Source organism: Colletotrichum abscissum, assembly GCF_030869225.1.
Source record: "Colletotrichum abscissum strain IMI 504890 chromosome Unknown Scaffold_7.1, whole genome shotgun sequence".
In the NCBI taxonomy this organism is placed as follows: Eukaryota; Fungi; Ascomycota; class Sordariomycetes; order Glomerellales; family Glomerellaceae; genus Colletotrichum; species Colletotrichum abscissum.
Window position 1 is genome coordinate 1,331,430 of NW_026850514.1, and position 27,744 is coordinate 1,359,173.

Below are 27,744 nucleotides of genomic sequence, written 5' to 3' on the forward strand. Positions count from 1 at the left end.
CACGTTTGGATCTGTGACTCAGTATCCTCGCCAGCGACTATCTCGAAGGAGCACCAGCGACAACGCGATATCGAGCGTGACTCTCAGTTTTCGGCGCAAGAGTCACCGTCGAATCATATAATACGCATTGGTCCTGGAATTGGCCTTGCGTATTTGCCTTCCCCGACAATTCCTGACCGAATCGAACGAGAACCCGCAATCATGGCCAACGAGGCTGCCAAGGCCCTCGAGGCCCTTCAGGTTTCCAAGACCAAGGAGCTCAAGGGAACCGAGAAGCGTGACTTTTTGATCTCTCTTGAGAAGAAGTACCAGCGAAAGTGGTCCGAGGACAAGATCTTCGAGGTCGACGCTCCCTCCACCAAGGAGGTTCCCCTGCACTCCATTACCGCCGCCGAGCTGCGCGAGCAACAGCCCAAATGGTATGGCGCAATTGGATAGGAATTGAGGAATGGAGGCTGACGGGTAAATAGGATGGGATGCATGGCCTTTCCCTACATGAACGGTCGTCTTCACGCCGGTCACTTGTTCTCCGTGAGCAAGGTCGAATTCGCCGCCGGTGTAAGAGAACTCTCGCGATAATGCAATAAGGGTGGAGCTAATGGATTGTTCTAGGTCGCTCGTATGCAGGGGAAGCGTGCTCTGTTCCCTATGGGATGGCACGCGACCGGTATGCCCATCAAGGCCGTTGCCGACAAGCTCAAGAACGAGGTTGCCTGGTTCGGCCGCGATTTCGAGGGCTACAAGGAGGAGGAGGTTGTCGTGGACGAGAAGCCTACTGATGCTAAGGAGGCCCGCGAAGACATTACCAAGTTCTCCACCAAGAAGAGCAAGGCCAATGCCAAGACTATCAAGGCCAAGTACCAGGTATGCATCGGTTATCTCGGTTCCACGTTGCACATCACTGACAAACAGACAGTTCCAAATCATGGAGGCCATGGGCATTCCGAGACAAGAGATTCACCTCTTTGCCGACGCATCGTACTGGCTGGACTTCTTCCCCCCTCTGGCTCAGGAGGATCTTACAAGCCTTGGCTTCAGAATCGGTCAGTTCCAAGTCGAATGGTCATCGCAACGACTTAGCTAATCGATATCAGACTGGCGTAGATCATTCATCACCACCGAGGCTAACCCGTACTTTGATGCTTTCGTTCGCTGGCAGATGATCCGCCTCAAGGAGCTCAACAAGATCAAGTTCGGCAAGAGATACACCATCTACTCGATTAAGGATGGCCAGCCCTGCATGGATCACGACCGAGCTGAGGGTGAAGGAGTTGGCCCCCAGGAGTACACTGGCTTGAAGATGAAGGTCCTCGAGTGGGCCCCCAAGGCCGAAGAGGCCCTCAAGTCTCAGCTTCCCGCCGATGCGAATGTCTTCCTCATTCCCGCCACCCTCCGTCCCGAGACGATGTACGGCCAGAACGCCGTTTTCGTGTCTCCCAAGATCACCTACGGTGTCTTCAAGGCTACCGAGAAGGACTACTATGTCATGACTGAGCGTGCCGCCCGCAATATGGCCTACCAGGGTCTCTTCCTCGCCGAGGGAGTTGTTGACGAGACTGCCAAGATTGACGGTTCCGCCCTTATCGGTACTCGCGTCAACGCCCCCTTCTCCGTCCACAAGGACGGCGTTCGCGTTCTTCCCATGGAGTCTATCCTGCCCACTGTACGTATTCTTATTTTCGCATTGAGCAGTACATCTCTAACAGTTCGCAGAAAGGTACTGGTGTCGTCACATCCGTTCCCTCGGACAGTCCTGCCGATTGGGTCATGACCATGGATCTCCGCAAGAAGGCCGCCTACTACGGCATCGAGCAGGAGTGGGCTGAGCTTGAGATCATCTCCATCATCAACACTCCTTCCGGTGACATGATTGCCAAGACCTTGGTCGAGCAGTTGAAGATTGCCTCTCCCAAGGACACTGTTCAGCTTGACAAGGCTAAGGAGACGGCTTACTCTGAGGGTTTCTACAAGGGAACCATGAACATTGGCGAGTTCAAGGGCGAGTCTGTCGAGTCCGCCAAGCCGAAGGTCCGCCAATCACTCATTGACCAGGGGCTCGCGTTCGTCTACTCCGAGCCCGAGCGCAAGGTCGTCAGTCGTTCCGCAGATGACTGCATCGTCTCTCTGATGGACCAGTGGTACCTTGACTACGGTGAAGAGTCCTGGAAGAAGACCGCCCTTGACTGGGTTGAGAACACCGATGGCAAGGGCCTGAACACATTCAGCCCTGAGACCAAGAACGCTTTCCAGGGTGTCCTCAACTGGCTTAACCAGTGGGCTTGTGCCAGATCATATGGTCTTGGTTCCAAGCTGCCTTGGGACCCTCAGTTCCTCGTCGAGTCTCTCAGTGACAGCACCATCTACATGGCATACTACACCATTGCCCCCTACCTCCACAAGGACATCTTTGGCAGAGAGCAGGGTACTGGTGCCATTGCTCCCGAGCAGATGAAGGATGAGGTTTGGGACTACGTCTTCTGCCGCCGCGAGCTTGACGACAAGCTCCTCGCCGAGTGCAAGATTCCTAAGGAGACTCTTGAGAGCATGCGCCGCTCATTTGAGTACTTTTACCCTCTCGACCTTCGCAGCTCTGGAAAGGATCTGATTGGCAACCACTTGACCTTCTTCCTCTACATCCATCTCGCCATCTTCAGCCCCGAGTACTGGCCCAAGGGTATCCGTACCAACGGTCACCTGATGCTCAACGGCGAGAAGATGAGCAAGTCGACCGGTAACTTCATGACCCTGCAGGATGTTGCTCGCAAGTTTGGTGCCGACGCTGCCCGTATCGGTTTGGCCGATGCCGGTGACACCAACGGAGACAGCAACTTTGAGGAGGATGTCGCTAACCAGGCTATTCTCCGTCTCCACACTCTCAGAGGTATGTTTGTTTCTTCATACTGCGATCATTATACTAATAGCAGCAGAATGGTGCGACGATGTCGTCAAGAACAAGAGCGAGCTCCGCACGGGCGAGTACAACTTCTTCGACAAGGTATTCAACAACGAGATGAACGTTATTGCCAAGGAGGCCATCCACCAGTACTCCGAGACTGCCTACAAGCTGGCCCTGAAGGCGGCTTTCTACGAGTAAGCTTAGATACCTACTAAAATGCCTTGCATTTCTGACGCATGTGAACAGCTTCAACAACGCTCTTTCCTTCTACCGCGAGAGCAGTGCCTTGTCCAAGATGCACGTCGACTTGGTCCTGCGCTACATTGAGCTCCAGGCTCTTCTCCTCGCTGTCATCGCGCCCCATTGGTCCGAGTCAGTCTGGGTTGAGATCCTCGGCAAGCCTACATCTATCCAGCAGGCGACATTCCCCGAGATTCCGGAGACGGATGCGGCTCTTACGGCGGCGAGAAAGTACATTTCGGTGACGGCTTCCAACGTCAACTCTGCCGAGTCCCTGCAGCTCAAGAAGAAGGCTAAGGGCAAGGAGACGTCGTTTGACCCCAAGAAGCCCAAGAAGCTCACCATCTTTATGAGCGAAAAGTTCCCGCAGTGGCAGCAGGCCTACATTGACCTGTTGAAGGAGATGTGGAACCCTGAGACCAAGTCAGTGGATGACAAGGCGCTCAACGGTAAGATCTCCAAGATGGGCGAGATGAAGAAGGCTATGCCGTTCGTTCAGGGTCTCAAGAGACGTCTGCAGATGGGCGAGCCCGCGAGCGCTGTCCTCGAGCGCAAGCTAGCATTTGACGAGAAGGCCGTGCTCGTGGACATGATTGAGGGTCTCAAGCGTAGTGCCAACCTGGTCGAGGTGAAGATTATTGCAGTGGAGGAGGGTGGCAAGAAGGGCACTGATCTGGTGACCGGGGCTGTGGAGGAGAGCCTCGCGCCCAACGCCGAAGGCGCGGTACCGGGTGCACCCAACTTTTTGTTTGCCAATGTTGAATCGTCATGAGCAGCGAGGTGCACGGGATAGACAAGAGTCTGGAGGGGTAATGGTAGCATCTAGGTATGTCACATCCTGATGTAGAGCCAAGCAAAAGGAAGCAAGACGAGATTTGATATCAATTATTACGATTTCTGTTCAATGGCAAACAGCTTCTCTCAATCTCAGACGTGAACGATGTGGAGGATGGCTTTGAGCAAAGACCGGGACATGCAGGTTTAGTGCCGGACTTGGCATGGGGCTCGTCGGCGTAGGTTGTTCGGGGACTGCGGATAGCTGGGCTGTCTGCGAGGCTGGTCTACCTTACTCCGTACACTACTCCTCTGAGTTTGTGAACGGAGCCAGAAGAACGGGACGCAACACTGGAGAATGGAGGGGGGGAGAGCAGACTCGGGCTCAGCTGTGGCCGTTGGGTTGCGGCCTGAAAGCAAGGCTTGACGGAAAATCAGGGAATTGAGATTCGGGGGTGAGGTGAATTGTCAAGCAGCACAGATTAGGTATGACAAAAGGCACGATTACTTTACCTTACCTTGGCCATGCGTGGCCACCGACATGCAGATGAGAATGCACAACGGTGTATAAGAGTTTCCTTGATTCGCGGAAAGAAACAATAGCGTGGCTTGAGAAGTCGAAAAGGCGCGAAGGGCCGTTGAAGTCGCACAGCAAACGTCAGGGAAACGTGCGGGTGGTGGCTGGTGGGTCGAACGTTGTGTGGCTTGATTGGATGATTGGCTGCAACGGTTGTGGAGGACACAGGAGGGCAAGTGGCTGGGGTGATGCGGTGACAGATGTCAAAAAAACGGGCAGTCGCGTTCTGGAGAGTGGAGGGAAAGAGGGAAGGAAGGTGACTGGATGAGGAAGCAGGCGAGGATGCGGTAGAATGGGAAAACCTGGCAGGGACCCCTGCCGCGTTGCTCTTTCTCTCTTTTCCACCCTGGTCCCTGCCTCCTTCTTTTTCTCATGACGGGATCTTTCACCGTTGGTCACCGTCTGCCATCTGGTGTTCCCCATGCCCAGTTGCAGTTGAGGGAGTCTAGTCCTTCAACTCCAAGGAACTGGCCATGTTCGTCCCATCCATCGAATTGGCTTCGGCCTCGGATTCGACCACCGCTACCACCACGACTCCCGTTTGCCATGTTTCTCGAAAGAACCAGAGTCTTGGCCCCTGGGAGCTAGAAGGGAAGGGTCTGACTGGATGACTTGTTCGGCCCTAACGGGTCACGGTTGGCATGATGTGATTCATGGCCAGAGATCTCTATTCTTGAGAGGGGTCGTCGAGGGCCTGCCAATGCCATGCAATGGCCCGGCCAATCCAGGCACAAGGGGAGAGCCGTTGCAGCCGCCTTTGCTTTTTTCCCGCAGCATTTCACTGGGCCAGCCTCGATTCTCGCCGACTATCCCCAGCTACCACTGGCAGCCTGGCCCCCGTTCTGCGGGATGCGTCTCCGGTTGCTACAGTGCCTCTTTGTGGAAGTCTTTCTCGCCTTTCCCAGCTGCAGCACTCGCTGGCCCTCGTCGACGTATGACGCAACAGAGCACGGCATCGGACGCAGACTATCGCCAACTTGGTCTTCCCCCATCTTTCTGGACAACCTGGGCCCCGGCCTTCGGTACGACCACCTTTCTCTGCTGGCAGGAAAATCCGGGACAGCTGCAGCATACTGGACATGCTAGCAAAATGGCACAATGGATGCTTACCTGATTTCTCATGTTTGCGCGCCTTCCGTCACCCAACCACTACCCTGGGCCGAGATGACGAGAGGCTTCTTGTACGAGTGTGCAGGTTTGCGGGAACTCGGCAGACTAGCAACCGTTGGCAAGCGTCACTCCTCTTTTTTGTTCTATGTCGAAGGCGGATGGACAGACGGTCGGATGGTGGATCTGAGTCGGTTGAGTTACCCCAGGATCAGGGCACAAGTCCGCTTTGTGGGCGACTTTGAATATCACCACCGACAGAGCCTGAATTCCGGTGACTACTGACACTGGAAAGAATAAGCTGATGGGCATTGCATCTGCCAATGGGACGGTATGGCAGCAACATGAAACGAAAATCGAGGTGGTGGGGGAAACATACACGTCTAGTGCTGCGGCTCATCATTTTGTGTGGCCATTGTTGCTCTTCGCCGTTGTTGCTCTTTGCTGCAAGTGAAGCCATCCCCAGCCATTTCACTATGCACATTTCAACCCATCAGAGTTTACCACGGTCATCCCAGCCTTCTTTCTCTTTGTGCCTCCCGATGAGCAACCCACACAGAGTCCACTTGTGGTTTCCCGGGCTCCGTCGATGAACGAGAACCCTGTCCTGTCTCGCCTTGTTCGGTTGCTTCCACCCTCATCCCACCCATGTCTGTGACCAGTCCGAATCTAGCACCAACAGGCCTGGAGGCAAGCGAACATGAATGATGTGGTTTGGTCTGAGAATCTGGTCGGGGACTCTGTTCGAGGCCTGGCTGATCAAGGTCGGCGGCACAATTGTTCAAGGCCCAAAAGAAGTCGTAGGTCGGGTTTCCCTGCTTCACCCAGGCGCCCCGCATACAGCTTGCCCACCGCACCACCAATACGACCCCCGGTAACCAAGCTACCAACCCTCTGCTTTCTTGAATCCCCAGTGACGGTGCCGTCACGGCACCCCTCGTCGAGATGATGTCGTGCAAAATCGCCATTCTTGGCATCACTGCTGTCACCGACTCGTAGCCTGTAGCACACAATGTCCTGTGTGCGTCGTACCTAGTCGTACGGCCTGGGCTTTGCTCGTCACGCAGACCCTCACTCCCGTCTCGTAGTATATATCTCCCATCCAGTCTCTTTCATATCAACAGTCTTCTTTTGCTCTTCATCCGCAACAACAAAATCAGAACATCTCACTCTTACTTCCCGCCTCATCTCATCAACAAGAGCCTCAGCTTTCGAGCTAAAACAGTCGCTTCTCTTCCCGATCTCTCATCAACGGCTTTTAAGCTTCTTCTCTCCAAACACCACCAACAAGCCAAAATGCGCTCCTTCGCCATCCTCTCCGCTGCCGGCCTCGCCGCCGCCCAGTTCACCTCCATCGTCATCACCGACGGCATCACCGCCACCGTGACCCTCCCGGTCTTCCCTGAGCCCACCGCCACGGCCATCGTGACCGAGACCGTCCCCTTGACCACCGTCACCGCTTCCCCCGAGCCTTCGGTCTCCACCACCGTCACCGTCCCGGAGGGCACCACCACCGTCTCCGAGGGCCTCACCACCGTCCCAGGAGGAGGCTTGACCACCACCACCCAGGTCGTCGTCAGCGACCCTCCCGTCACCGTGACGACTGCCATCGTCGTCCCCACCGGAACCGACCCCGTCGAGACTCTCCCTACCATTACCGACTCTGCCATTCCTTCCATCACCGCCGTCATTCCTCCCATCATCAACAGTGAGTTATCACCCCTTGCCCTGATTATGAAAGACCAATTGGACTAACATGACCTCTCAGCTACTCTCTCAACCCTCACCCAGACGTACTTCACCTCGTCTCCCAACGCCACCACCACCGGCCCCGTCACCGTGCCCACCGCTGCCGCCGACAAGGTCCAGAGCTCTGCTGCTGGCCTGATTGCCTTTGGCATTGCCAGCTTCTTCCTTTTGTAAAGGGAGTTTCCTGAGATTCGGGACTTGGAAAGCATGATGGAATAATGGGTTTACGCTTGAATGATGATAAGCGCGGTGCACACACACACACACACACACACACACACACTTACTTGACACGGGATTCATGAGAAAGCAAAACAGCACTTGCTTTGGACATGTATTATGACTCCTTTTAACGGCTTGGAGCAACGGCGTTGGATATCTTGCATACGATGATGAAGTACGGTCATCATGAGATAGCATTAATACTGCTAATTAATTTTCAAATAAATACTTTCACATATATTATGCTCATTCACATCACCTTTGAGATTTAACCTTGCCGCTGCAGAGACTGCGTGGGGAACATTTCTCAAGCACATGTGCCTTATACATATATATATATACTATACAAACAAAAAGGAAAGAACTAACAAAAGAGTTCACCCCCCCGGTGGCGAACGGGGGCTACATCTCTGGGTGCACATGCTGGGATTTTTGTCGACTTGAACTCGGGACCTCTTGAGCCTTCACCGATTAGGCTGTTCGTGGACTTCAACCACTCCACCACCCAGCCAGTTTTGACCTGACCCCCGAGGGGGCGCCTGCTGGCTGGTGACGGGAATGAATTTGGAGGGGTATATGAAGTGTTCCTTCCGTGTATTCACTCATGTGTATTCGGGAGCCGGACAGACAATGTAAGTTGAGAACCTTGAAAGACTTGCCATCATGGTATACGATGATCCATCCCTCCCCTCTTCTTGGCCCTGCGCTTCTCTGTAGCGCCGTTTATATTGAACTCCCACCACTTCCGTAGCGGCCGCCGTGTCCCTCGGTCTGCCTAGCCAATACTTCCAAGTGCGATACCATCAGCGCATGTTCATCCAGCAGCGGCGCGGCACGATGCCCAGTGTCCCATTTTTGTCCTAAGAACAGGTCCCGGTGGCATCTTTCATTAAGAAAAATGTTTGCCTCCACTGTTACCTCTGCGGCACCATGTAATCTCCTCCATTCCCGCGAAATGGAAATAGTAGCAAGAAGGAGAGCAGAATCCTTCATGCGCCGTGTCACGCAACCAAGTCTTGTGATACGCGGGCGGCTAGAGTATTTGTCCAACCGTGGAGGCTTCCTCCCGTGCAGGTCCTTAGCCCGCAAGTGGCAATCTGCTGTTGTGTTGATGCGCAATGAATGAGGATCAGCTTCGGGCGCTTGTATATACCGCTCACGTGGTGTGCTTATTCCGCGCTCGTAGTTTCTGCGCTGGACCTTGTGGTTGGGCGACGTGCTAGGCTGGCTGGCGGCGCGAGTATCTGTAGTGCTTCTCGCGCAGTTGAAGTAACCGCTTCGTGGCGCGGCATTCTTATCTTGGAACCTGAAGATAGGTCTTCTTCAAGCGGCGACGGGAATCTGAGCGGATGCCTCCTCGACACCAGGTTCAGCTTCATCTTCGGGGTCCTCAGGGAGGTCGTCCTACAAATCGCGATTACATGTTAGTCATACACCTATTTCCACGTGAAGTTTTCATACGGGACAGAAACCGAGAGAAACGGGAAAACGCACCTTATCAAAGATGACGCGAATCATGAGACTGCAGCTGGGACACACGGCAATGTCCTCGTCGTCGCGCAAGTCGGCCAGGGCGATTTGGAACTTGTCGCCGCAGGGGCATGGGTAGTGGTAGATCTGCATGTCCTCGTCAAAGGTCATATCTTCAATCTCTATCTCGTCGTAGATGGAAATGTTGTCGTCGGACATTTTGGCGGTGTCGTGGTGTCGCGATATAGGTGTATGGGAGTATTGCGATTTAGTCTTGCTAGGATGATGGCGATGGAGTCATTCAAGTTGAGGGGTGGCAAGCCGACTTAGAAGAAAAAAAGAATCAGACAAAAATAAAAAAAAAAGCTGCGGGAGGAGTTGCCCCGCGATGTGGCTGATGAGTCCGCCAGAGTTGAGCCACATTTGATTAGATGATGGAGCCTCAGGCACACAAGCCAAAGAACCACAGAATACAAATCACATGCCATCGGCAGCCAATTCACATGGGAACGGGCCAAAAGGGCCATTTTCCGGGGTTGGCCAATCACGCCGTTCGCCGCTACGGGGCCGCTCTTCTCCAGCACCCATGTACCGTGTCACTCCGGGGAGCCGAGGGACAGAGAGGTCCAACAGCGCCAGCTTTCCCCCATTTTCCCCAGCGGAATCCAATGCTCAAATCACCCCAGTGCTAAATCAGAACAAAGACCCGAGCCACCGAAGCGGTCCAGTGTTATTTTAACGTTTTGGCTGCTGAATCTGGAAGCGGAAGGGGACTGGGCTTGGTAACTTACCTACCGCTACCCCCCAAGTGCCCCAATCGAAAGCCTCGTCCGAAGGACCAGCCGTGTGACACTCACCCCCAAGCACCCACAACCAGCCATGGCTGTTGTCAACATCATTATCTTCCCCTTTCTGACTGACTGCGAACACCTTTGATATTCTCCCCCGCGATACACCCGTGATCTCTTGACGACCGACGGACCTCGATTGAAATACCGCGACGAATGCGCTGACGATACAATCCCATCGTCAACCGACGGACGTTCCCCCATAGCCGCTGGTGTGACGTAGCCGCGGCATCTCGTCCATCTTCACAAGCAACACAACCACGACCCTCATACCCCCCGAAAGACATCGCGAGACGAAAAAGAAGTCGGGATCGCCGTCCATAAACAAGCGGCGCGCGCGCGCAGAGACACCAACCCCCGAAACCACCGCCCATAATGGCCGCCCAATCCAAAGTCTCCCTCATCGGGCTCCCCTCAAACCGCACAGTCCGCAACCTCGCCCTCCAGCTCACCCAGCTCTACCTCCAAAACCGCACGCGCATCTCCCGCGCCGTCTGGATCACCCTCTTCGTCGCCCTCGCGAACCGCATCCGCCGCGCCATCTCGGACCAGAAGGCCGCTTCCGCGCGCGAGGCCGCCGCCCGCGAGTCCCGCGCCACCGTCGCCGCCCCCTCGGACGAGGACATGACCAAGAAGCGCAAAAAGGTCGAGCTCAACCGCGAGTTCTTCCGGTCCCTGCTGCGTCTGCTCAAGATTGTCATACCTGGATGGCGGAGCAAGGAGGCTCGGCTGCTCATCAGCCATTCCTTCTTCCTTGTTGTCAGGACGTTGATCAGCCTCAAGGTCGCGGCCATGGACGGCGCTATTGTCAAGAGTTTGGTCAAGGGTAACGGGCGAGAGTTTTTGATGCGCATCGTATGGTGGATGTTGATTGCTATCCCTGCGACATTTACAAACTCAATGGTGAGCTCAGCTCCATGCTCGAATACACCCGTGTTGGAGTCGTGCTAATATGTTGTGGCAGTTGTCCTACCACCAAGCGGAGCTGTCGCTCAAGTACCGGACACGGTTGACGCAGCATATTCACGACAAATACCTCTCCAAGCTCACCTTTTACGGCATCTCTGCCCTTGACGATCGGATAAACAACCCCGACCAGCTCATTGCAGTCGATGTTGCTAAATTCTCAAACAGCTTGGCCGAACTCTTTAGCAACCTCGCAAAACCCGTCCTAGACATGGTACAAGCTTCCCCCTCAAGCTGCCTCTATCAACCTCAAAGACTAATGACTAGTAGACAATCTACACGCACTCGCTCTCACGTAGCGTAGGCGGCGAAGGCGTCGTCTCAATGGCCCTCCTCGTCCAACTCTCCGCAAACGTAATGCGCGCCCTCACCCCGCCCTTTGGCAAGTACGTCGCCGACGAGGCCCGTCTCGAGGGTGAGTTCCGCTTTCAGCATTCGCGCCTCATCGACCACGCCGAAGAGGTCGCCCTCTACTCGGGCCACGAGGCCGAAAAGGACACCCTCGACAAGGGCTACTTCACCCTTATCAAGCACGTAAACTACATCCTCCGACGCCGCTTCTACCACGGCTTCATGGAGGACTTCGTCATCAAATACTTCTGGGGCGCTCTCGGCCTGCTGCTCTGCTCCGTGCCGGTCTTCGTCAAGATGCCAGGTCACATCGCCATGAATATGGGTGATCGCACCGAAAGCTTCGTTACCAACCGCCGCATGCTACTGTCGGCCTCTGACGCGTTTGGTCGCATCATGTTCTCCTACCGCGAGATCATGGAGCTGGCAGGTTACACCTCCCGCGTCGACTCCCTCCTCGAGGTCATGAACGACATCCGCGCCGGCCGCTTCGAGAAGAAGCTCGTCTCCAGCTCGGGCACCGAGAACAACGAGGCCGTCCTCAAGGGCCGCGGCACCGTCGTCGAAAGCAAGGATATTCAATTCATCAACGTGTAAGTCATACATTTTGCAACAACCAACTCATATGCAGACTAACACTCCAAAACAGCCCTATCATCTCCCCCAACGGTGACGTCCTCATCAAAGCCCTCTCTTTCTCCCTAAAACAAGGCGATCACCTCCTCGTAGTCGGCCCCAACGGCTGCGGCAAATCCTCCCTCTTCCGCATCCTCGGCGGTCTCTGGCCAGTCTACGGCGGCACCGTCCATAAGCCCCCCTTCTCCGACATCTTCTACATCCCGCAACGCCCCTACCTCTCCCGCGGCTCCCTCCGCCAACAGATCACCTACCCAGACTCCCTCCGCCAGATGCGCGCCAAATCCGTCACCGACGCAGACCTCCTCTCCATCCTCTCCCTCCTCGGCCTCGAGCACCTCCCGGAACTCTACCCAGAGGGCTGGGACGCCGAGGCCGAGTGGCGCGACGTCCTCTCGGGCGGCCTGCAGCAGCGCGTCGCTATGGCGCGGTTATTCTACCACCGGCCCCGCTACGCCATCCTCGACGAGTGCACCTCCAGCGTCACCCTCGAGACGGAAAAGGTCATGTACGATAACGCAAAGGCGCTGGGTATCACCCTCATGACCGTCAGCCACCGCCGCAGTCTGTGGAAGTACCACAGCCGCATCCTCCAGTTTGACGGACAGGGCAACTTTGTCTTCACCAAGCTCGACGCCGATCGCCGGCTGAAGCTCGAGGATGAGAAGGAGGACCTGGAGGTCTTGCTGCGGCAGGTGCCTGAGATTGAGAGGCGTATTGCCGAGTTGACGGCCGCTTAGATGACGGTGTTGGTTACTGCCCTCTTATCTTTGATGGTTTCCATGGGCCAGGTTGTAGCGGTGCATTTTCTTCAATTAGTTGATGACGGAAAGGGTGGCAAATCTCGAATGAAGAAAGCATGATTCGATGGATGTTGGACGATTATCTTATTTTTGCAAATTTTGTACACAAAGGTTTGTAGAAACAACACCTACAGAGGATACGGGCGTAGAACAGGATAGGCAAATCGAAAGAAATAATACCACAACTCACAACCTATCCGTGCATTCGAAATACCCCAACTCATGGCAAAGCTTGACGTGCGCAAATATTGGTTAGGTTTGAGGAACCAATATGCTTTAGACTCCTTGCTCGCCACCTGAGGCTTGTCAATCTTCCTGAATGCATCCTGAAAATGCAGAACTCCACATTTGTCCAACTCAATGCTGTTGGTAGATCAACTGGCAGCTGCCATCTACCTCTCTACCTGCTTCGAAGACACGCCGCCTACCAACGTCCACCACGGGTATCAAAGCTGGACAATTCCGCGTCTCCTTCTGTCAATCGACAAGATTTGTCGGATGGAAGCGGCAGCTCTCGCTATGTATGCTGTTGTCAAGCAGTAAAATACGCTTATGATCCGCCCCGCACTCGTAGCAGAACTCGTGCTTGCATTTGGAACCTAGGAATCGGTCTCTAGGTTAGATGTTTCTTGAATTTCCCTCCCGATATCTGCTTGGCTGCAAGCACCGTGGCTCACTCTCGCCTACACTAGGGGCCCAAGACCCCGGCATTGAACGCTGTGCGACCGTTCCCAGATAGAGTAACAGCCCCAACAGAATTCGTAGCGGCATTTAATGCCTGCGATGATGTTGGCTTCAGTTTGACAGGTACAACGCGGCGATAAGCAAGTGAAAAGGACTGGACAGGGGACCAAACATGAGAGACACAAGAACAAGGGCACTTACAAGTCATGTGCGAACTACCAAATTCCTGTCAGCTTCACCTGTCGCTCTGAGGTTACAGAGGGTCACTTACCACCCAGAGTTCTTCTCAATGGCCCATCCACAACCAGGGCATGGCTTTGTTGTCCGGTTTACGGTCACTCGACTTTGCTCTTCTTCCGCCTTTCGGCGAGCGGCAACTTTCCTCGCCAGGGCTACCGCCTTTCGGGCTCTTTCCCTTTCGGCACGCTCTCTAGTCTCATTCTGTTGGATCTCCGCTTGTTGTTCGGCCATTAGGCCCTGCGCCATTGCCCGATCGGCAGCCTCTTGCGCCTGTCGCGCCGAGTCAAACTCATCATGCTCCATCTCGATGCGCGAGCGGAAATTTTCTGGGTCTTGAAGCAGCGCATCAAGCTCTTGACATGACAGGTTCTCGTGCCATGTTACGTTATGGCTAAAACAAGATCGTTGACCGCAATGCAAACATGTCACGATGGGCTGATCTGCGCCGGTATCGTGAAGTTGGCCCGAGCCACAATTTGCCGTACACCAAATGAACTTATCAGCTTCAGCCATGGCAGCGCGAAGAGCCAAAGCCTCGTATCTTGGAAAACGTCAGTGTTTTTGTACCCAAGAGAGGCCAAGGGGGTATACCGGGCAAATGTCTCTTCGTCTGCGTACTTCTGAATGTCGACGTATTCTAGCAACTCGCGGCATTCTGGGCACTGAATGTCGGTCCATAACTTGCTGTTCAAGTCTGATTTGATGGACATTCGAAGGCACTCCAGACACGCTTCTGGCGGGTGAGTACATGTTGGAGTCACACTGAGGACAGGAAATGACGAAATATCTCTTGTCTCCGCACAAATCGGGCATTCTCGAGAACCGCCCAGGTCATTAGCTGGTAGCCTTTGCCTTGTAACAATAACATCTGTTGTGTCTGCCGCCTTGTGATATCTCTGGCCAAAACTATGACTCGTCAGCAATGCTGAACTGAAACATGAATGTTGACAACGAGAAGTGTTAACGCTGAATTGCGCAATCCCCAATTCATTGATGAAGGCTGATAAAGAGTATCAACCGAGCTTCAGGGTGCATTTACCTGAAATCATCAGCTCCGAGATCCGTGGATCGAGATCCCGATCCTGAATCTTGTCTGCGCAGAAACGCAACCGTCATTGCTTGCTCCTTCTGCTCAAGAAGCTCAACATAGGGGTTGTTCGAAGCCAGCGACGGGACCTTCGACGTTGATCTTGACCGTGTGGGCGGCGATGACACTGGTGGAGTACTAGCCGCGGTGCTGGAGCTGCCGCCTCTTGTTTGTGGTGAAAACGGGGTGATATCGAAATCCTCAAGAATAGACGCTGGTGTTGGTCGGTAGCCCCTTTGTGGTGGTGGAGTTGAGGAGGATGGAATCGCAGCCTCTGTAACCGTGGCTGTCGACTTGGCTACCGGGAGTGGGAAGTCGAAGTCTGCCAAAATATCAGCGCTTATAGCGCGGTAGTAGTTGACTCGACGCGGAACCTCTGGTAAGAGGGCTGGTGGTCGGGGCTGATCGTGACGAGCACGCCGTGCTGATGTGCCTTGCTCGTTGTTTGCGTTGTTTGATTCATCAACATCCATAGCCAGCCCCCAATCGTATGCCGGGGCGGGATCGAGCCCATCGCTGCCAAAGCCTTCCACCAGAGAGGGATTGGCGCTGGAATGATAGCTTGGTGGTAGTCCGCTGGTTGGAGGAGCGAACATCTTCGTTAAGGGGAATTCTTCGTCATGTGGCACGAATCTTGGCGATGAATCGCTTGATGCGTCTGTATGCTGCCGGGGCGAGCTCTCTTCCAGAGCTATGATTGCGGGAATAGCTACTCGTGTCGCCGCTGATAATCTTGGAGCGTCTATGGAGCGCTCTGGAGTTCCGTCAACGAGAAAGTCCGCAGTCAAAAGATGAGACGTCGAAGGGATTGCAGTAAGACGAGACGCGATCTTCGGGTGCGACTCTGGAGAAGGGGAGTCGAATCTAAGAGACGAGGTGAAATGGCTCTCTTCCGTGGTATCGTTTGGCCGTTCCCCGCGCGCTGAAGTGGACCATTGAGAGGGGGGCAAGGACGTGTTTGTTTCGGACTCTGATGAACCGTTCGTGGTTTGCGGATCGTGTTGAAATGCTCCAGTCAATCTTCCCTTGAAAGATCGAAACATGGTGAAAGGGCGGCAAGCTAGCTGGGATGTCCCTGCTGATTGCTTGGAGTTCAACTCGGACCTTTAACCTTGCATCGCCGTCCAAGCATAGAGCTGATGCAGAAAGGCCACGAGGCAACGTGTTCGCAGTGTGGCTGGAGGGTTTAGCAGCCGGGTACCTATCAGGGCAGAACGACTGACAACAAAAGTAAAGGATAAGTATTAGAAGCCGGTCACGGTACCTAGTCCAGACGAACGTTAGATGGCGGCTCTAACGTCGAGGTGTCTTCGGAGACGAAACCGGGGCGCGGACTCTAGGCTCAATGGCCTACACTCATACGTCTTGCGGCTGCTGGGAGAAGGGGAATGCGGTTCTCGCGGTTTGCCAGGCGGGATATGATGTATCGCGGCTTGGCTCAACCTTGTGAGGGCGTTCCGAATGAATGATGACGGCGGGCGCATGAGGCAACGAACTGAAAGGGCATCAGATGAGGCCGAACGAGGGGCGTTGGCGAACCTTGACGGTGGGAGGAGTTCCAGATTGGCGTCCAAGTGGTTCATGCCATGGTCAGACAGCTCCGAGGCGAACCTGCCTTGAATGTTTCTTCCACTTTGGGAAGCGATGTGTACGTACCGTATGTATGTAAGTACCTCTGGAGGAGGCAGATGTACCTACCGTGGGTACCTGAACGTCTCCACAGATCGCCTGAACCCACTCGCTAGCGCATGTCACTGCCCTTTGCCCGTCCTTAGCGGCCAACTGTTAAGCCTCGCTCAACCCCACCAAAGTCAATGGGCAGACTTCGCAGGTACCAAAGGCGGCCGGTTTTTGGAATCAAAGTCAAACAACCTGACAGTTCACCTACTTGCCTAAGCCCATTTGAAAGACAGAACAAAGCCATTTGCACATTTCTTACTTGCATTCTTTATACTTGCTTCAGCCTCAGACCCAGGGAGTGAACCGATCGGTTGTCTTTATGGGAACTTTGACATGCAACTCTTTCCATAACGCCTACACCAGGCTCCAAGAACCCCGTCATTGCACGTAAGACTCACGGAGAGGGCTCTTGTGATAGCCTCTTGTTGTCCACATGGATTTGACACCTCATGAAGACTCTTCAATCAAGCAGTGATGCTTCATTCAATGTCACCCCACAAGAATGACTCATGGGAAGCAATATAGGGGACTATTAAGTTGACAGAGTGCACCTGGAGATTATTTGCTTCTACTGTCCTTAATGTTTTCCAATTGGGTAGATCAGCCAAACTGGTCCCGTAATATGTGCAATTCGGGAATATTGCGGCAATCCTTATATAGCAAATAAGCCATTGCACCGATACTAGTGTACCTAGCAAATGAAGGATATTAGTGTGAGATACCTAGGTCTCCTAGCCCCCCCAACGGAAGTTTGTCCATCCACCAGCTTCCTGCCTCTCGCGGTCGCTTTTAGCGTAATAGAGGTGGCTCAAAAGCGTACGATCCCCATTCTCCTGGAACCTGTCACGCTTTTCTCGCGGTCCCCACGCCACCAGCATCCGTTGGCGTCGCACAAGCTGAGGTTCCTTGATGACATCCTTGCGGCCAATCTGTCGCATGTATAGTGCCGGCGTAAGAGTGCAAACGTTGAGCAGGTGGTGATATAACTCCTTTTTAGTAGGCTGGGGGTCAATCTTTGTCAAATTGAAAGCCTTGCGGTTCTGGACTATGTTCTTGCAGTCGAGGTCTTGCAAATTGTCGAGAAAGTCGGTTGAAGTTTGCATCTCGCCGTCGCCACCCCAAACTATGTATGGGTTGATGTCGAAGTAGAAATGGTTGGTGGAGACCTGAATCTTCTCGTAGAGTTGCATCGCGGGCTTAATGCAAATCTGTTCGAAGCTCCTGAAAAATGCATCTATCTTGTCTCTTCGACAGAAGATTTTAAAAATGCTCGCAAGTTCGATCGTGAGCTCGCGCAATTTCTTTTCCCGGCAGCCCTTGAAGTCGCGGGAGCTCAAGATTGCATTGTATGCCTCTGCCGTCCAAGTTCGTATCGCGAAGAGATCTGCAAGATGCATCAGTTATCAATACAGATGTTCAATGGTAACCCTGCAAGAATATTCTGGTACCTCGCTTTGGGTCGACATGATTCTGAAGCGCTGTTTCCACGAAGCTGAGGACTTCGACGTAGTTGGCGATGGAGCCGTACATGATATTTTGGAAAATGTTCTCGTTGATGAACCTCATGATAGTTGCAACAATAATGTCTTCGTCCGTTTCTGGAAAGACTGCGCCATGAACTAGGTCAGGATATTGGTGTATGACCTGCTTCAACTTGAGGGCGTCGCTAGGCCTCCTACGGGTAGCCGTCATCAGGTCTTCAACCCCCTTTTCATGGTCATCCAGATAGGGATCCATGAACTTGGAAACCCAATCGCTGATTCCCTCGACGAGATCATCGTATTCCTATCGGCCTGTCAGATAACTCTCGCTGGGTGTCTGGGGAGATACTTACGCGCCCAACTTCCTCAGGAGTGAGCTCCTTGCGGTAGGGCTGAAGGCTAAATATGTGAGATTGAGCATCTCTGAGTTGTTCTTTCAAAGCCGCGTTCTCCGTGCTGAGCTCATTGATTTTTGACGCAAGAGGGGCCGTGTCTTTCTCGATCTCTGTAATAGTTGAGGTTACGGTAGACTTGATCTCGCCTATCCTCCGCTCTGCTCGTTCTACCTTCTCCTCTGCAATCTCAGCTCGAGCCGTTGTTGACTTGAGCCTGTAGCGCAGCTCCATGATTTCGCGGCGTAGCAATGAGTCATCACTGGAATCTGCTTCGCCTCCGCCGTCGCGTGCATTGGGGATAACATCTTTCTCGGAAAACTCTCTTGATGGCGACGAAATGTCAGCACCAAGATCGATCAGGTCGCATTCGACAAAAGAAGATGATGTTACTGTCGAAGAAGGCGATAGAGGATGACGAGAAGAATTGGAGGCGGGATAATGATTGAAACGAGTGGCAACAAGGCCTTTGGGTAGAGCTTGCCTGGGTCCGCTGCTCTGAGCCCCGTTCTCCGGAGCAGGTATCTCGACCTTGGTGAAGCCCATTTTGTCAGTGTCAGAAGTCGCGTGTGGGCCGACTGGGTCTATTGTGGCAGTTGCTTGATTCCCCGGGGCTTGACTGTAGGTAAGTCTCGAGTCGTCGAGGATCATGGCACCAGCATCAACGTCGAGGGGTCTCTTGTCCGGAATTGGTGGGCTGTGATCCTCGCGGTGCTGCGGAAGAGCCGGATCTACCTGTCTGAGATCTTCCATCATGCCGAAAAGCAGTCCTGGAAAATGGCAACGATGAACAAGATGTTTGGATGAAAAGAGAGGTCCGAGTCTACCTGTGCATCAGAAAAAAGAATGACTTGGAGGGATGGGATGTTGCTGGAGGAGAGGCCTGAGGGAAGTTGCACGGACAAACCAAGGAAGATTCCAGTGTCTTGAGGAACCTACCTTATCCAAGGTCGGGTACTCAGGCCAGGTACCTTGCATATCTCGAAATGCCGCCTGTGGTGCCCAGCCCAAGACAAAAGTTCAAGGTCATACATCGAACCTTATTGTGTGATGAATCCTGGGGCTGAGAGGGCTGCCCAGAATAGGAAACCTGAAAGAACACCCTCAAGTCTCTCGAACATCTTTGGCGCTTGATTTGCAGTCGGCCTCTCATGGGCTTGTCTTGGTATCAGTAGGAAGCAAGGCAGCTTTCGGTGAAGGAGGGCTGTTGCTGCATTGGAAGCTGCCTGCTCAGTAACCCCGCCAAGTGGGGCCGGACAACGGCGGGTGGGGCACTGCTGAAATACGTACCTTTAAGGCTGACACCCTAGTTGTGCTCAGAAGTACCGATCCACTCCATCAAAGTCACTTTCTTTAACAGGCATCCTGACCTTCGCCAGAAACAGCTCAACACGTTGGAGTGATGCTGGGAGGCAGTGAGGGTTGAACACTTTGGAAAAACAGTGGCATAGTACGGACCGAAAGGTGCCTCATGAAGGTGCCTGAGCTACATGGCATGCCGGACGAGTATCTCGGCGCTTAGGCCTACGACATGTCGATACATCCAGACGTGTCTGACAATGGAAGTCAGAAGCCGCATGAGCTTGACGCATAAGGCAGTGTTTCTCCAGGGGGCTGATTACTCGATTCAATGATTGATAGCTCTCTTTCATGTGCAGTCTTATTCGTGCCTCGCTTTTTTGTCTACCTTAGTCTGGTATAGATACCTCTGAAGTTTACCTACTCGTACCTGCCTCAGAAAGCTTGATCGGCCAGGGAAGGAGCTACAAGCAAATCGGAGCTTCCTTCCTTACCCGTTTGCGCAACGCCCCGTCAAGGACGTGAAGACCAAGAAGGTTCAGCCAGAGCCTCTTGCTGCCCTGCACCCTTCAACACATCCACCCAAGCTTCATCAAGGCAGATTTTCTTTCGCCTGCTGACCTCTACGTACCTTGCCCAAGCACATGCTTCCATCAAGCTTGATGAGGCCCGGCTTCTGACATCGCCCTCCTTCCTATCACCTCAATTTTTCCTCCTTACCTTTTTGCACCTCTTTCTACTGCGACCAGGCCATCCTGAATAATTGAAATCTTCTTCACCCTCTTCTCGGGTCCGTCAAGCCTACTCGGATACAGCTTCATTTGGAAACACACAGGGCTTCCACTACACCGACCCCAAGACTTTGATTTGTTCTGGTGGATGACAGCCGAACATCGACTTGCATCTGCCTTCTACATCCATACACACTTGTTATCGCTTCTCAGCTTTGATACCTTCTGCAACACCCGGCAGCAACACAACGCCTAGTCATGGACGCCTTTGACTTTGGGCAGCTGTCCGTCAGCGGGCGCAAGATCATTGTCGGCATCGACTTTGGTACCACTTATTCAGGAGTAGCGTGGGCTGAAACCCAACGTCCCGATCGACGAACTGCCATCACTACCTGGCCGATCAGCAAGACCATCCGCGAGGGCGAATCTTCGGACAAAGTCCCTACCAAGCTCCGATATGCCGGCGACGAGGTTCAATGGGGCTTTTCAATCCCCGTTACTGCACCACAAGATGAAGTTGTCGAGTGGTTCAAGCTGTGAGTGCCTTCAATCCCAATCAAACTCGGTCTTGGCATAATGTGTCCGGATGTTATAAGACGCAACAGAGCTAATGTATTCCAGTGACCTCGATCCTTCTCTCCAAAGCATGGGTCAAGCTGTCTCCTCAGAGGCTCGAGGTGGCCGCAATGTCGACAAGCTTGTGACGGACTACATTTCTGCCCTGGGCAATCATCTCGTCTACACTTTGAAGGAGAAGCTCGGAGAACAGGTTGTCAACACCACACCGTTGGAATTTGTTGTCACGGTGCCCGCTATCTGGTCAGATCTCGCCAAGGATAAGACCAAGCAAGCCTGCCAAAGGGCTGCTGGCCTCAACACTGTTACCAACACTGTTGCTCCCATCCATCTTGTCTCTGAGCCCGAGGCTGCTGCCATCTATGCCTTACATGGCCTGGACCCACATGGGCTCAAGGTGGATGACACTGTGGTGGTTGTAGATGCTGGAGGAGGAACTGTGGACTTGATCTCGTACACAATTACCAGTCTAAAGCCTATTCTGGAGGTCCAAGAGGCTGCTCCAGGATCTGGTGCTCTGTGCGGCTCGACGTTCCTCAACATGCGCTTTGCCAAATTTCTGAAGGCTAAGCTGGGCAAAGAAGACGGATTTGACGACGAGATCATGGCCGAGGCCATGGAACAGTTCGAAAAGAAGGCAAGCTTATTTATAACTTTGATCACTCTTTGACCAGGTATCTTGACTAGAGCTCTTTGACTAACGGTGCACAGGTCAAGCGACAGTTCACGCTCGGCGCTGCTCCAGACGACACCTACACCATTCCAGTCGGTGGTCTGGCGAACAACAAAGAGCTGGGAATCAACCGTGGTCGTTTCGCCTTGAAGGCATCAGATCTCCAAACCATCTTCGAGCCCGTTGTTCTCGAGTGCATCAAGCTTGTCAAAGACCAGATCACAGCAAGCAATGTGCCGATTCGTGCTATTCTCCTTGTCGGTGGTTTTGGCGCATCCAACTATCTCAAGGAGCGTTTGCGCAACGCTATCGATAAGAGCATCCAGATCATGCAGCCACCCAATGCTTGGCAGGCAGTTGTTCAAGGCGCTGTCATGAAAGGTCTAGCTCAAGTATCTCCTGACAAGCTTACGCAGGTCAAGGTGCAGAACCGCAAGGCCAGGAAGCACTATGGCACCGAGTGGCGAAGCAAGTACGATGCCAAGCTTCACAAGCATCTCGAACAGAAGCGACACTGGTGCGGCTTGGATGGTTGCTACAAAGTGTACACCATGGAGTGGTTCATTCAACGCGGCGATAACGTCTCCGAAAACGAACCCTTCTACACATCGTTCGTGTGGACCGGTCTGGTCAGTCAGGGCCGCATCAAGAAGATCAAGATGGATATCTACGCAGATCGCAACCAGAGAATTGCGCCTGTTGCTCGGGATGAGAATGTTGCAATGCTCGTTCATGTCGAGGCTGATGTCGGACACATCCCCGAGCACATGCTCTCCCGCCGCCAGGGACTTGATGGCCAATGGTACTACGAGCTGAATTGTAAGATCGAAGCCGTCTATCTTTCGGCCTCAACCACGTACACATTGCTCTACAACAGTGAGTTTCCCTTTCACTGGGCATCTTGACACGAACGTTAACCCCTTCTAGATCAACGGTACAACACGGTGACGGCAGAGTATGTTTGATCTCGTTATGCTTTGGCTGCAGACGCATGTAGTTGGGAAAGCACCTTCCATCTGGATACGCGACCATTTTGGGGCAGGAGATTGATGAGCACATATGAAGAGGTAACAGTGTACACAACGCAAACATCGTGTGGCGTTTCCACTCCAGGAGCTCGGCTTCTCTGGATGGAACAATGAAGTTTATTGAATTCCAAGCCATATCGAGTATTTCATGCGCCCATATGACATTGATACTTGGATGAACACTTTCTTGATTGGCCAATACCATGATCAAATTACTTTGCTTGACCCTAAGACGCTGATCGTTTTAACTCGGTCGTCAGAGCCTGGAATCCGTGTAAGGGATCCGTGGTTGCTATTGGCTATTTGGCGTTGTGGGGAATTAATCACACGTCTGGCACTGTAGACGGAATGACAATGGGCGGCGGAAGCGAAGATGAGGTGAAGAAGACAACATTGGAACATCGGGACGAAAGAGACAGCTGAGAGAACTTAGTTTCAAACTACCCGTTTGGGAACTTGGGGACACTGGATCTTGACTTGGTTCAGTCGGCTCTCCTTGAATGTTCCCCTTCGGCGCGACGCATCCCCAGGTAGTTCCAAAGTTTTTGACACCAACGAATGACCTGTGGAGAGTTACTTAGACTACTGCTAACATGATCGCAGGGAGCTCTAGCTAACGTTGGCTGTACCCTAAAAGGGAATGGAACCATTTTAGCTGAATGCCGATGTGGCCCGGAGGCGTTATCAGTGGTCAAGATAGAGGAATCAGACCCCTGCACAAAATCTGACCGAGGCCAAATTTCATGACAATCAAGACCTCAACCCGGGATGCGCGACTTTGACTCCTTTCCTCATCACATCAACAACTTCAAGGTCGCCGGGAAAGAACCACACGAAAACACAACTCTAACGATCAACCACATCACTGCGCTGTTCGTAACCCCAGGTAACCCCTACAATCACGATGCAAACCAGATCTGACCCTGAACAGGTTGAAGGTAGAGGCGACGACGCCGCCCACTGCAAAGATGGCGACGAGCACACCGTCGCGGGCTGGCTCACCGTGGCCGGCTCGTTTCTCGTCTACTTCGTGTCCTATGGCTACATGAATAGCTTTGGGTACTTCCAGGACTACTACCTCGGCCATAGTCTGGCTGGGTACCCGAGCTCGGTCATCGCGATCATCGGGTCGCTCCAGCTTGGTCTTATGAACCTCATCCAGCCTGTCGCCGGTGGTCTCGCCGATTCGTACAGCCCGAGCATCCTCTACGCTGTCGCGGCTGTCGGGGCGATTGTCTCCAGCGTCGGCGTCTCATTCGCCCAGCCAGGCCACATTTGGCAGTTCATCCTCACTCAGGTATGTGCCGTCACTATTGCCCGACGTGCCGAGATCGATCTAACGTTAACAACAGGGCGTCATCTTTGGATCAACCGCCGTGTTTGGTACAGCGGTCTCCTTGCCTCTCGCTAGTCAGCACTTTACGAGAAGACGCGCATTAGCCATTGGTATTGTCGCTAGCGGGAGCAGCGCGGGAGGAGTCTGCCTACCCATTATGTTCTCTCATCTTGTGCCACGTATCGGCTTCGGCTGGGCTTTGCGAATTGCTGCGCTGATTGCTCTAGTATGCTACGGGATCGCTATTCTCATCTCGCGGCCCAAGCTGCCACGCAAGCCTGTGAAATCCATCTGGTCTATTGTGGATTTCAATGGCTTCCGCGACCCCCGATACTCTATCCTGGCGCTTGCTAATGTGGTCGGTAACTTTGGGCTTTACGTACCGTTCTACTACTTAGGTACGTGTTCATTTAAGCTTGGATAGTCTGACTCAATATGGCTTTGCGTTATTGTGTAAGCTTAAGGCAGACATCAACTATACCGTTCCAAGGTTGCAGACTGTCGATCCAGAACTCGATGTCCCTACTCAATGCCTCTTGACTGCGGGCTGACGGATGATGCCCTCATTGAATACAGCTAACCTCTTCACCAGAGCCGTACATCGCGGTTCACAATCCGGGAGCCGCGGTGAGGAACTACCTTCTCCCGCTTATCAACGGATCAAGCTTCTTCGGCCGAGTGATGTAAGTTATTGAGTCGTCCAATGTGCCATCATGAGTTCCACTGACGAATCCTAGCGGTGGATACGTAGCCGATCATACTGGTGGATTGAATCTCCTCTATCCACTGACGGCAATTTCGGGCATACTCTGCCTTACCTTATGGCTTCTATCCACCAGCGTCAGCATGATTGTAGCTTTTGCCTGTTTATACGGTATTTTCTTCTCATTACTTTATGCATGCATCAAGCTTGCGGGGCTCTAACTCGGCTAATCCAAATGTAGGCTTCTGCTCGGGAATATTTATCAGCGTCACACCGTCCGTGACCGTCAGACTCTCTCCAACTGATAAAGTCGGTGCCCGGCTGGGCGCATTCTCCATCTGGAGCACAATCGGAGTCTTCACCGGCACGCCCATAGGTGGCGCTTTCGTCCGACGAGGCACGCCGGAAGAGTATCAGCACCTGATCATCTTCACCGGCATGTGCCTCACGGCCTCTGCTGTCCTGCAGTTTGCGACGCGCATCCTCTGTGATAGAGATCTACGCAAGAAGTGGTAAAAATCTTCTGCTGTCGGGCAACAAGGCCAGACACCACGAGGTTGGCTTGTCTTGCGGTCCGGCAGCGAGCCGGCAAGCGAAGTTGGGGGCTGATTTTGTTGGAAAAGATCAGGGCAAGGGAGGGTATGGGGAACGGTGGAGTGCAAGAGAACATACGGATAGCCGAGGAGGATCTGCGCCAGGCAGGAAGTTGGCGATGGAGAGGCGGTCTATGATGTTGGGAGAAATTGGCATGGGGCTGAAATGTTGAGTTGGTTTATGGTCATGTCTGAGCCTTGGCTTCTACGGATGCTTACTTGGGGTGGAGCGCTGAGGTGCGGCATCCGCGTCGATCGGCGGGACTTCACGGAATCATCCGAATTGGATAGAAATCCAAGCCATCCGAACCATCTATGTAGTCTGCATAAGGTCTTCAGCCACATATAAAAACACGGATAGCATATGCGGTTCATAGCTTTTCGTCCATAGTCAACTGAATTGTGGTAGACATAATCCCGGTCGATGTTACTTCAAATATGGAGGCCCATGCTTGAATAGTTGTATGGATGCACTTCCACTACTTCTTGGCAGCCAAGGAATAGTCCAGCCTCCTCAACTACATATCAACAAATTACGTGGAAAGTCCCATATCATCAATGAGAAGAAACTCTCCATGAAATGCTATTTGGATGCAGATGAATGGGAAGCTTTGACTCATTGGCATCAAATGGCCGCATCGCGATATTTGCCGGAGAGCGTCCGAGATGAACTGGCTCTCTGCCAGTAGGGGCACAAGGTAAGGGAGGCAACCGTACTCCTTACTAGAACAAAAAACATGAGACACAAGCCAATTATCTACGTCATACAAACAAAAGCAGAAATAATTTTGGCACCTTTTTGTTCTTCTATTAGATGTGCTGATCTACATTTGTTAAATGGAGTAATTTCTCGCGGCACTCTGGAGCAATGCTCGGTGGTTTGGACAGCTTATCGTCTATAATCCAGACGTCCAGTCTCGATGGGACCTAATGCTTATATGATGAGTGAAGTCTTTATTTCATGAGTTTCATATCTGCAAACTGCGACTAGTCAAAGTCTTCGCGCGTTGCCTGGCTCCAGCAACAGCACAACTGTGAAGGTGCCTCAGAATCGGCGTTTGAGTCTCGGAAGATGGCCATCGTATTCCCCGGATAGCCGAGACTCATTTGTCTGCCGCAGTCGAATGCTTTGTGGCTGCCACATGAGTTGTGGATAGAAACCATAAACTTTTCTTTTCAACGTGGGAACCCTGGATAACCCGGCGCTTTCCGCACTTGCTGGTTCGCATGAATCCCGCTCACAGTCCCAATTCTTGACGATCGCTCATATTTCTGCCGTGGCCTGAGGGACTATTCCACTTAATAGAGAAAGCAGAATGAGGCAATTCGCATAGTGAGGTGGCAATCCGTCTCCATGCTGCCGCCATTCAGGGGAAATCACTGCAGCCTTTGTGATATCTGACATGTTGGATGTAAACCTCTCGAGCGGTCAAAAGCAGTTGTGGGACATGACCTTATTAGCCGCCGGGTTATCTCTCGGGGGATATTTGTTCTGCTCGGCGCTTACGGTTGGAGAATTATCGTTTGTCGCCGGTCCCATCTGCATTCCGATTGCGTTCCACCTTACTCAAGCTCTGCTCAGGCAATCTGCGCGGACTTAGCCTGCAAACGAGGAAAACATTCAGAGAACAAGTGATACGGTAAACACGACGGGTCAGGTGGTGGCATGCGCTCAGGAAGACTTTGTAAACAAAGGTATCGGTAATGAGCCAAGAAACAATCTGAAAGTTGATTTTTGAGGCGAACTCACCAAGTCATTGAGTAAAAGCAAAGCGGACTTCAAAGAGGGGGGGAATGGAGTCGTGCTTTCGCCCGCTAATGAGTGTGGGCAGAATGAGGTTTATTATCGCGAAATGGAAGCACCTTTTGAAAAGTCAGTTTTATTGCTGCTATGCGTGATAAGAAAACTGCATAGCATCTGGCCACTGCGTCCTTTGGTCCGTGAGACTTTCTGTGCTATGGAGCTGACTTGCAGACTAGCAAGCTGGCGTTGAACTCTGTTAGATGCGCAGCGCACGAGGCACATTTCGCAACGTGTCTGGGTATGATGTAAGAATAATTCCACTTTCACGAGAAAAATGTGACAGAAGCAAACAGGTGAAGAGAGAAGGTTTTCGAGTTGGAAGGCACAAACCTGGGAAAGCTTAGGTTTCGTTGTTGCGCGAACGCCTATAGCCCCCATCTATATCAAGCGAATGAAGGTTTTCGGCAAACCCTCGTTGAGGCTCCTTCCGAACTTCCCACACACCACTCCACAGCTCTAGCAGATATACTATATTCGAGACAAGCTTATTTGAGTAGTCCTTCTAGACGCAATCTCTGTGAGTGCGAGCTCAATATGACGCCAGTATTTCGTTCCCAGGACAAGAAATGTTCTTCGGGCGTCCAACAATAGCGATCCTTGCCGGCGTTTGCCCCAAGTTTAGGTAGCCGTCCTATGTTTGACTGACTCGGCCGGCGGTCACCCCTGTTCTTGATATGTCACGGTGAACACAAGCTTTGATTGACAGTCTTGGCAGAGCCCTGCTGAGAACGCCTCCATTTGAGATATAAATCGACCAGTTCCCACGGCCTTGGCACTGGTTGAGATATCTCTCGAACT

At 52.9% G+C, this 27,744-nt stretch overlaps 9 protein-coding genes across 9 annotated transcripts; 6 read left to right on the top strand and 3 right to left on the bottom strand.

The window, feature by feature from the left end:
• Positions 1-201: 201 nt before the first annotated feature.
• Positions 202-3,908, top strand: CABS01_03955 (leucyl-tRNA synthetase; the record flags this gene model as incomplete). Its single annotated transcript, XM_060537327.1, has 8 exons — positions 202-419; positions 471-558; positions 613-864; positions 917-1,043; positions 1,095-1,663; positions 1,714-2,881; positions 2,928-3,090; positions 3,143-3,908. The coding sequence occupies 8 exons, from the start codon at positions 202-204 to the stop codon at positions 3,906-3,908; spliced, it is 3,351 nt and encodes a 1,116-aa protein (XP_060391585.1).
• Positions 3,909-6,890: 2,982 nt separating this feature from the next.
• CABS01_03956 (uncharacterized protein) lies at positions 6,891-7,517 on the top strand (the record flags this gene model as incomplete). The annotated part of the gene is made up of 2 exons (XM_060537328.1): positions 6,891-7,302; positions 7,363-7,517. 2 exons carry the CDS (start codon positions 6,891-6,893, stop codon positions 7,515-7,517), a joined length of 567 nt encoding a protein of 188 aa, XP_060391586.1.
• A 1,371-nt stretch (positions 7,518-8,888) lies between these two features.
• On the bottom strand, positions 8,889-9,254 carry CABS01_03957 (CSL zinc finger; the record flags this gene model as incomplete). The annotated part of the gene is made up of 2 exons (XM_060537329.1): positions 8,889-8,969; positions 9,060-9,254. 2 exons carry the CDS (start codon positions 9,252-9,254, stop codon positions 8,889-8,891), a joined length of 276 nt encoding a protein of 91 aa, XP_060391587.1.
• A 1,004-nt stretch (positions 9,255-10,258) lies between these two features.
• On the top strand, positions 10,259-12,576 carry CABS01_03958 (ABC transporter transmembrane region 2; the record flags this gene model as incomplete). The annotated part of the gene is made up of 4 exons (XM_060537330.1): positions 10,259-10,786; positions 10,848-11,063; positions 11,120-11,793; positions 11,850-12,576. 4 exons carry the CDS (start codon positions 10,259-10,261, stop codon positions 12,574-12,576), a joined length of 2,145 nt encoding a protein of 714 aa, XP_060391588.1.
• A 751-nt stretch (positions 12,577-13,327) lies between these two features.
• CABS01_03959 (uncharacterized protein) lies at positions 13,328-15,693 on the bottom strand (the record flags this gene model as incomplete). The annotated part of the gene is made up of 5 exons (XM_060537331.1): positions 13,328-13,356; positions 13,525-13,538; positions 13,595-13,954; positions 14,155-14,469; positions 14,603-15,693. 5 exons carry the CDS (start codon positions 15,691-15,693, stop codon positions 13,328-13,330), a joined length of 1,809 nt encoding a protein of 602 aa, XP_060391589.1.
• A 1,368-nt stretch (positions 15,694-17,061) lies between these two features.
• CABS01_03960 (uncharacterized protein) lies at positions 17,062-18,959 on the bottom strand (the record flags this gene model as incomplete). Its single annotated transcript, XM_060537332.1, has 3 exons — positions 17,062-17,714; positions 17,779-18,115; positions 18,165-18,959. 3 exons carry the CDS (start codon positions 18,957-18,959, stop codon positions 17,062-17,064), a joined length of 1,785 nt encoding a protein of 594 aa, XP_060391590.1.
• Positions 18,960-20,491: 1,532 nt separating this feature from the next.
• Positions 20,492-22,447, top strand: CABS01_03961 (uncharacterized protein; the record flags this gene model as incomplete). Its single annotated transcript, XM_060537333.1, has 4 exons — positions 20,492-20,769; positions 20,855-21,433; positions 21,499-22,358; positions 22,410-22,447. The coding sequence occupies 4 exons, from the start codon at positions 20,492-20,494 to the stop codon at positions 22,445-22,447; spliced, it is 1,755 nt and encodes a 584-aa protein (XP_060391591.1).
• Positions 22,448-22,658: 211 nt separating this feature from the next.
• Positions 22,659-22,853, top strand: CABS01_03962 (uncharacterized protein; the record flags this gene model as incomplete). The annotated part of the gene is made up of 1 exon (XM_060537334.1): positions 22,659-22,853. The coding sequence occupies one exon, from the start codon at positions 22,659-22,661 to the stop codon at positions 22,851-22,853; it is 195 nt and encodes a 64-aa protein (XP_060391592.1).
• A 561-nt stretch (positions 22,854-23,414) lies between these two features.
• CABS01_03963 (uncharacterized protein) lies at positions 23,415-25,065 on the top strand (the record flags this gene model as incomplete). Its single annotated transcript, XM_060537335.1, has 5 exons — positions 23,415-23,807; positions 23,863-24,244; positions 24,439-24,529; positions 24,584-24,720; positions 24,791-25,065. The coding sequence occupies 5 exons, from the start codon at positions 23,415-23,417 to the stop codon at positions 25,063-25,065; spliced, it is 1,278 nt and encodes a 425-aa protein (XP_060391593.1).
• Between the last annotated feature and the right edge of the window lie 2,679 nt (positions 25,066-27,744).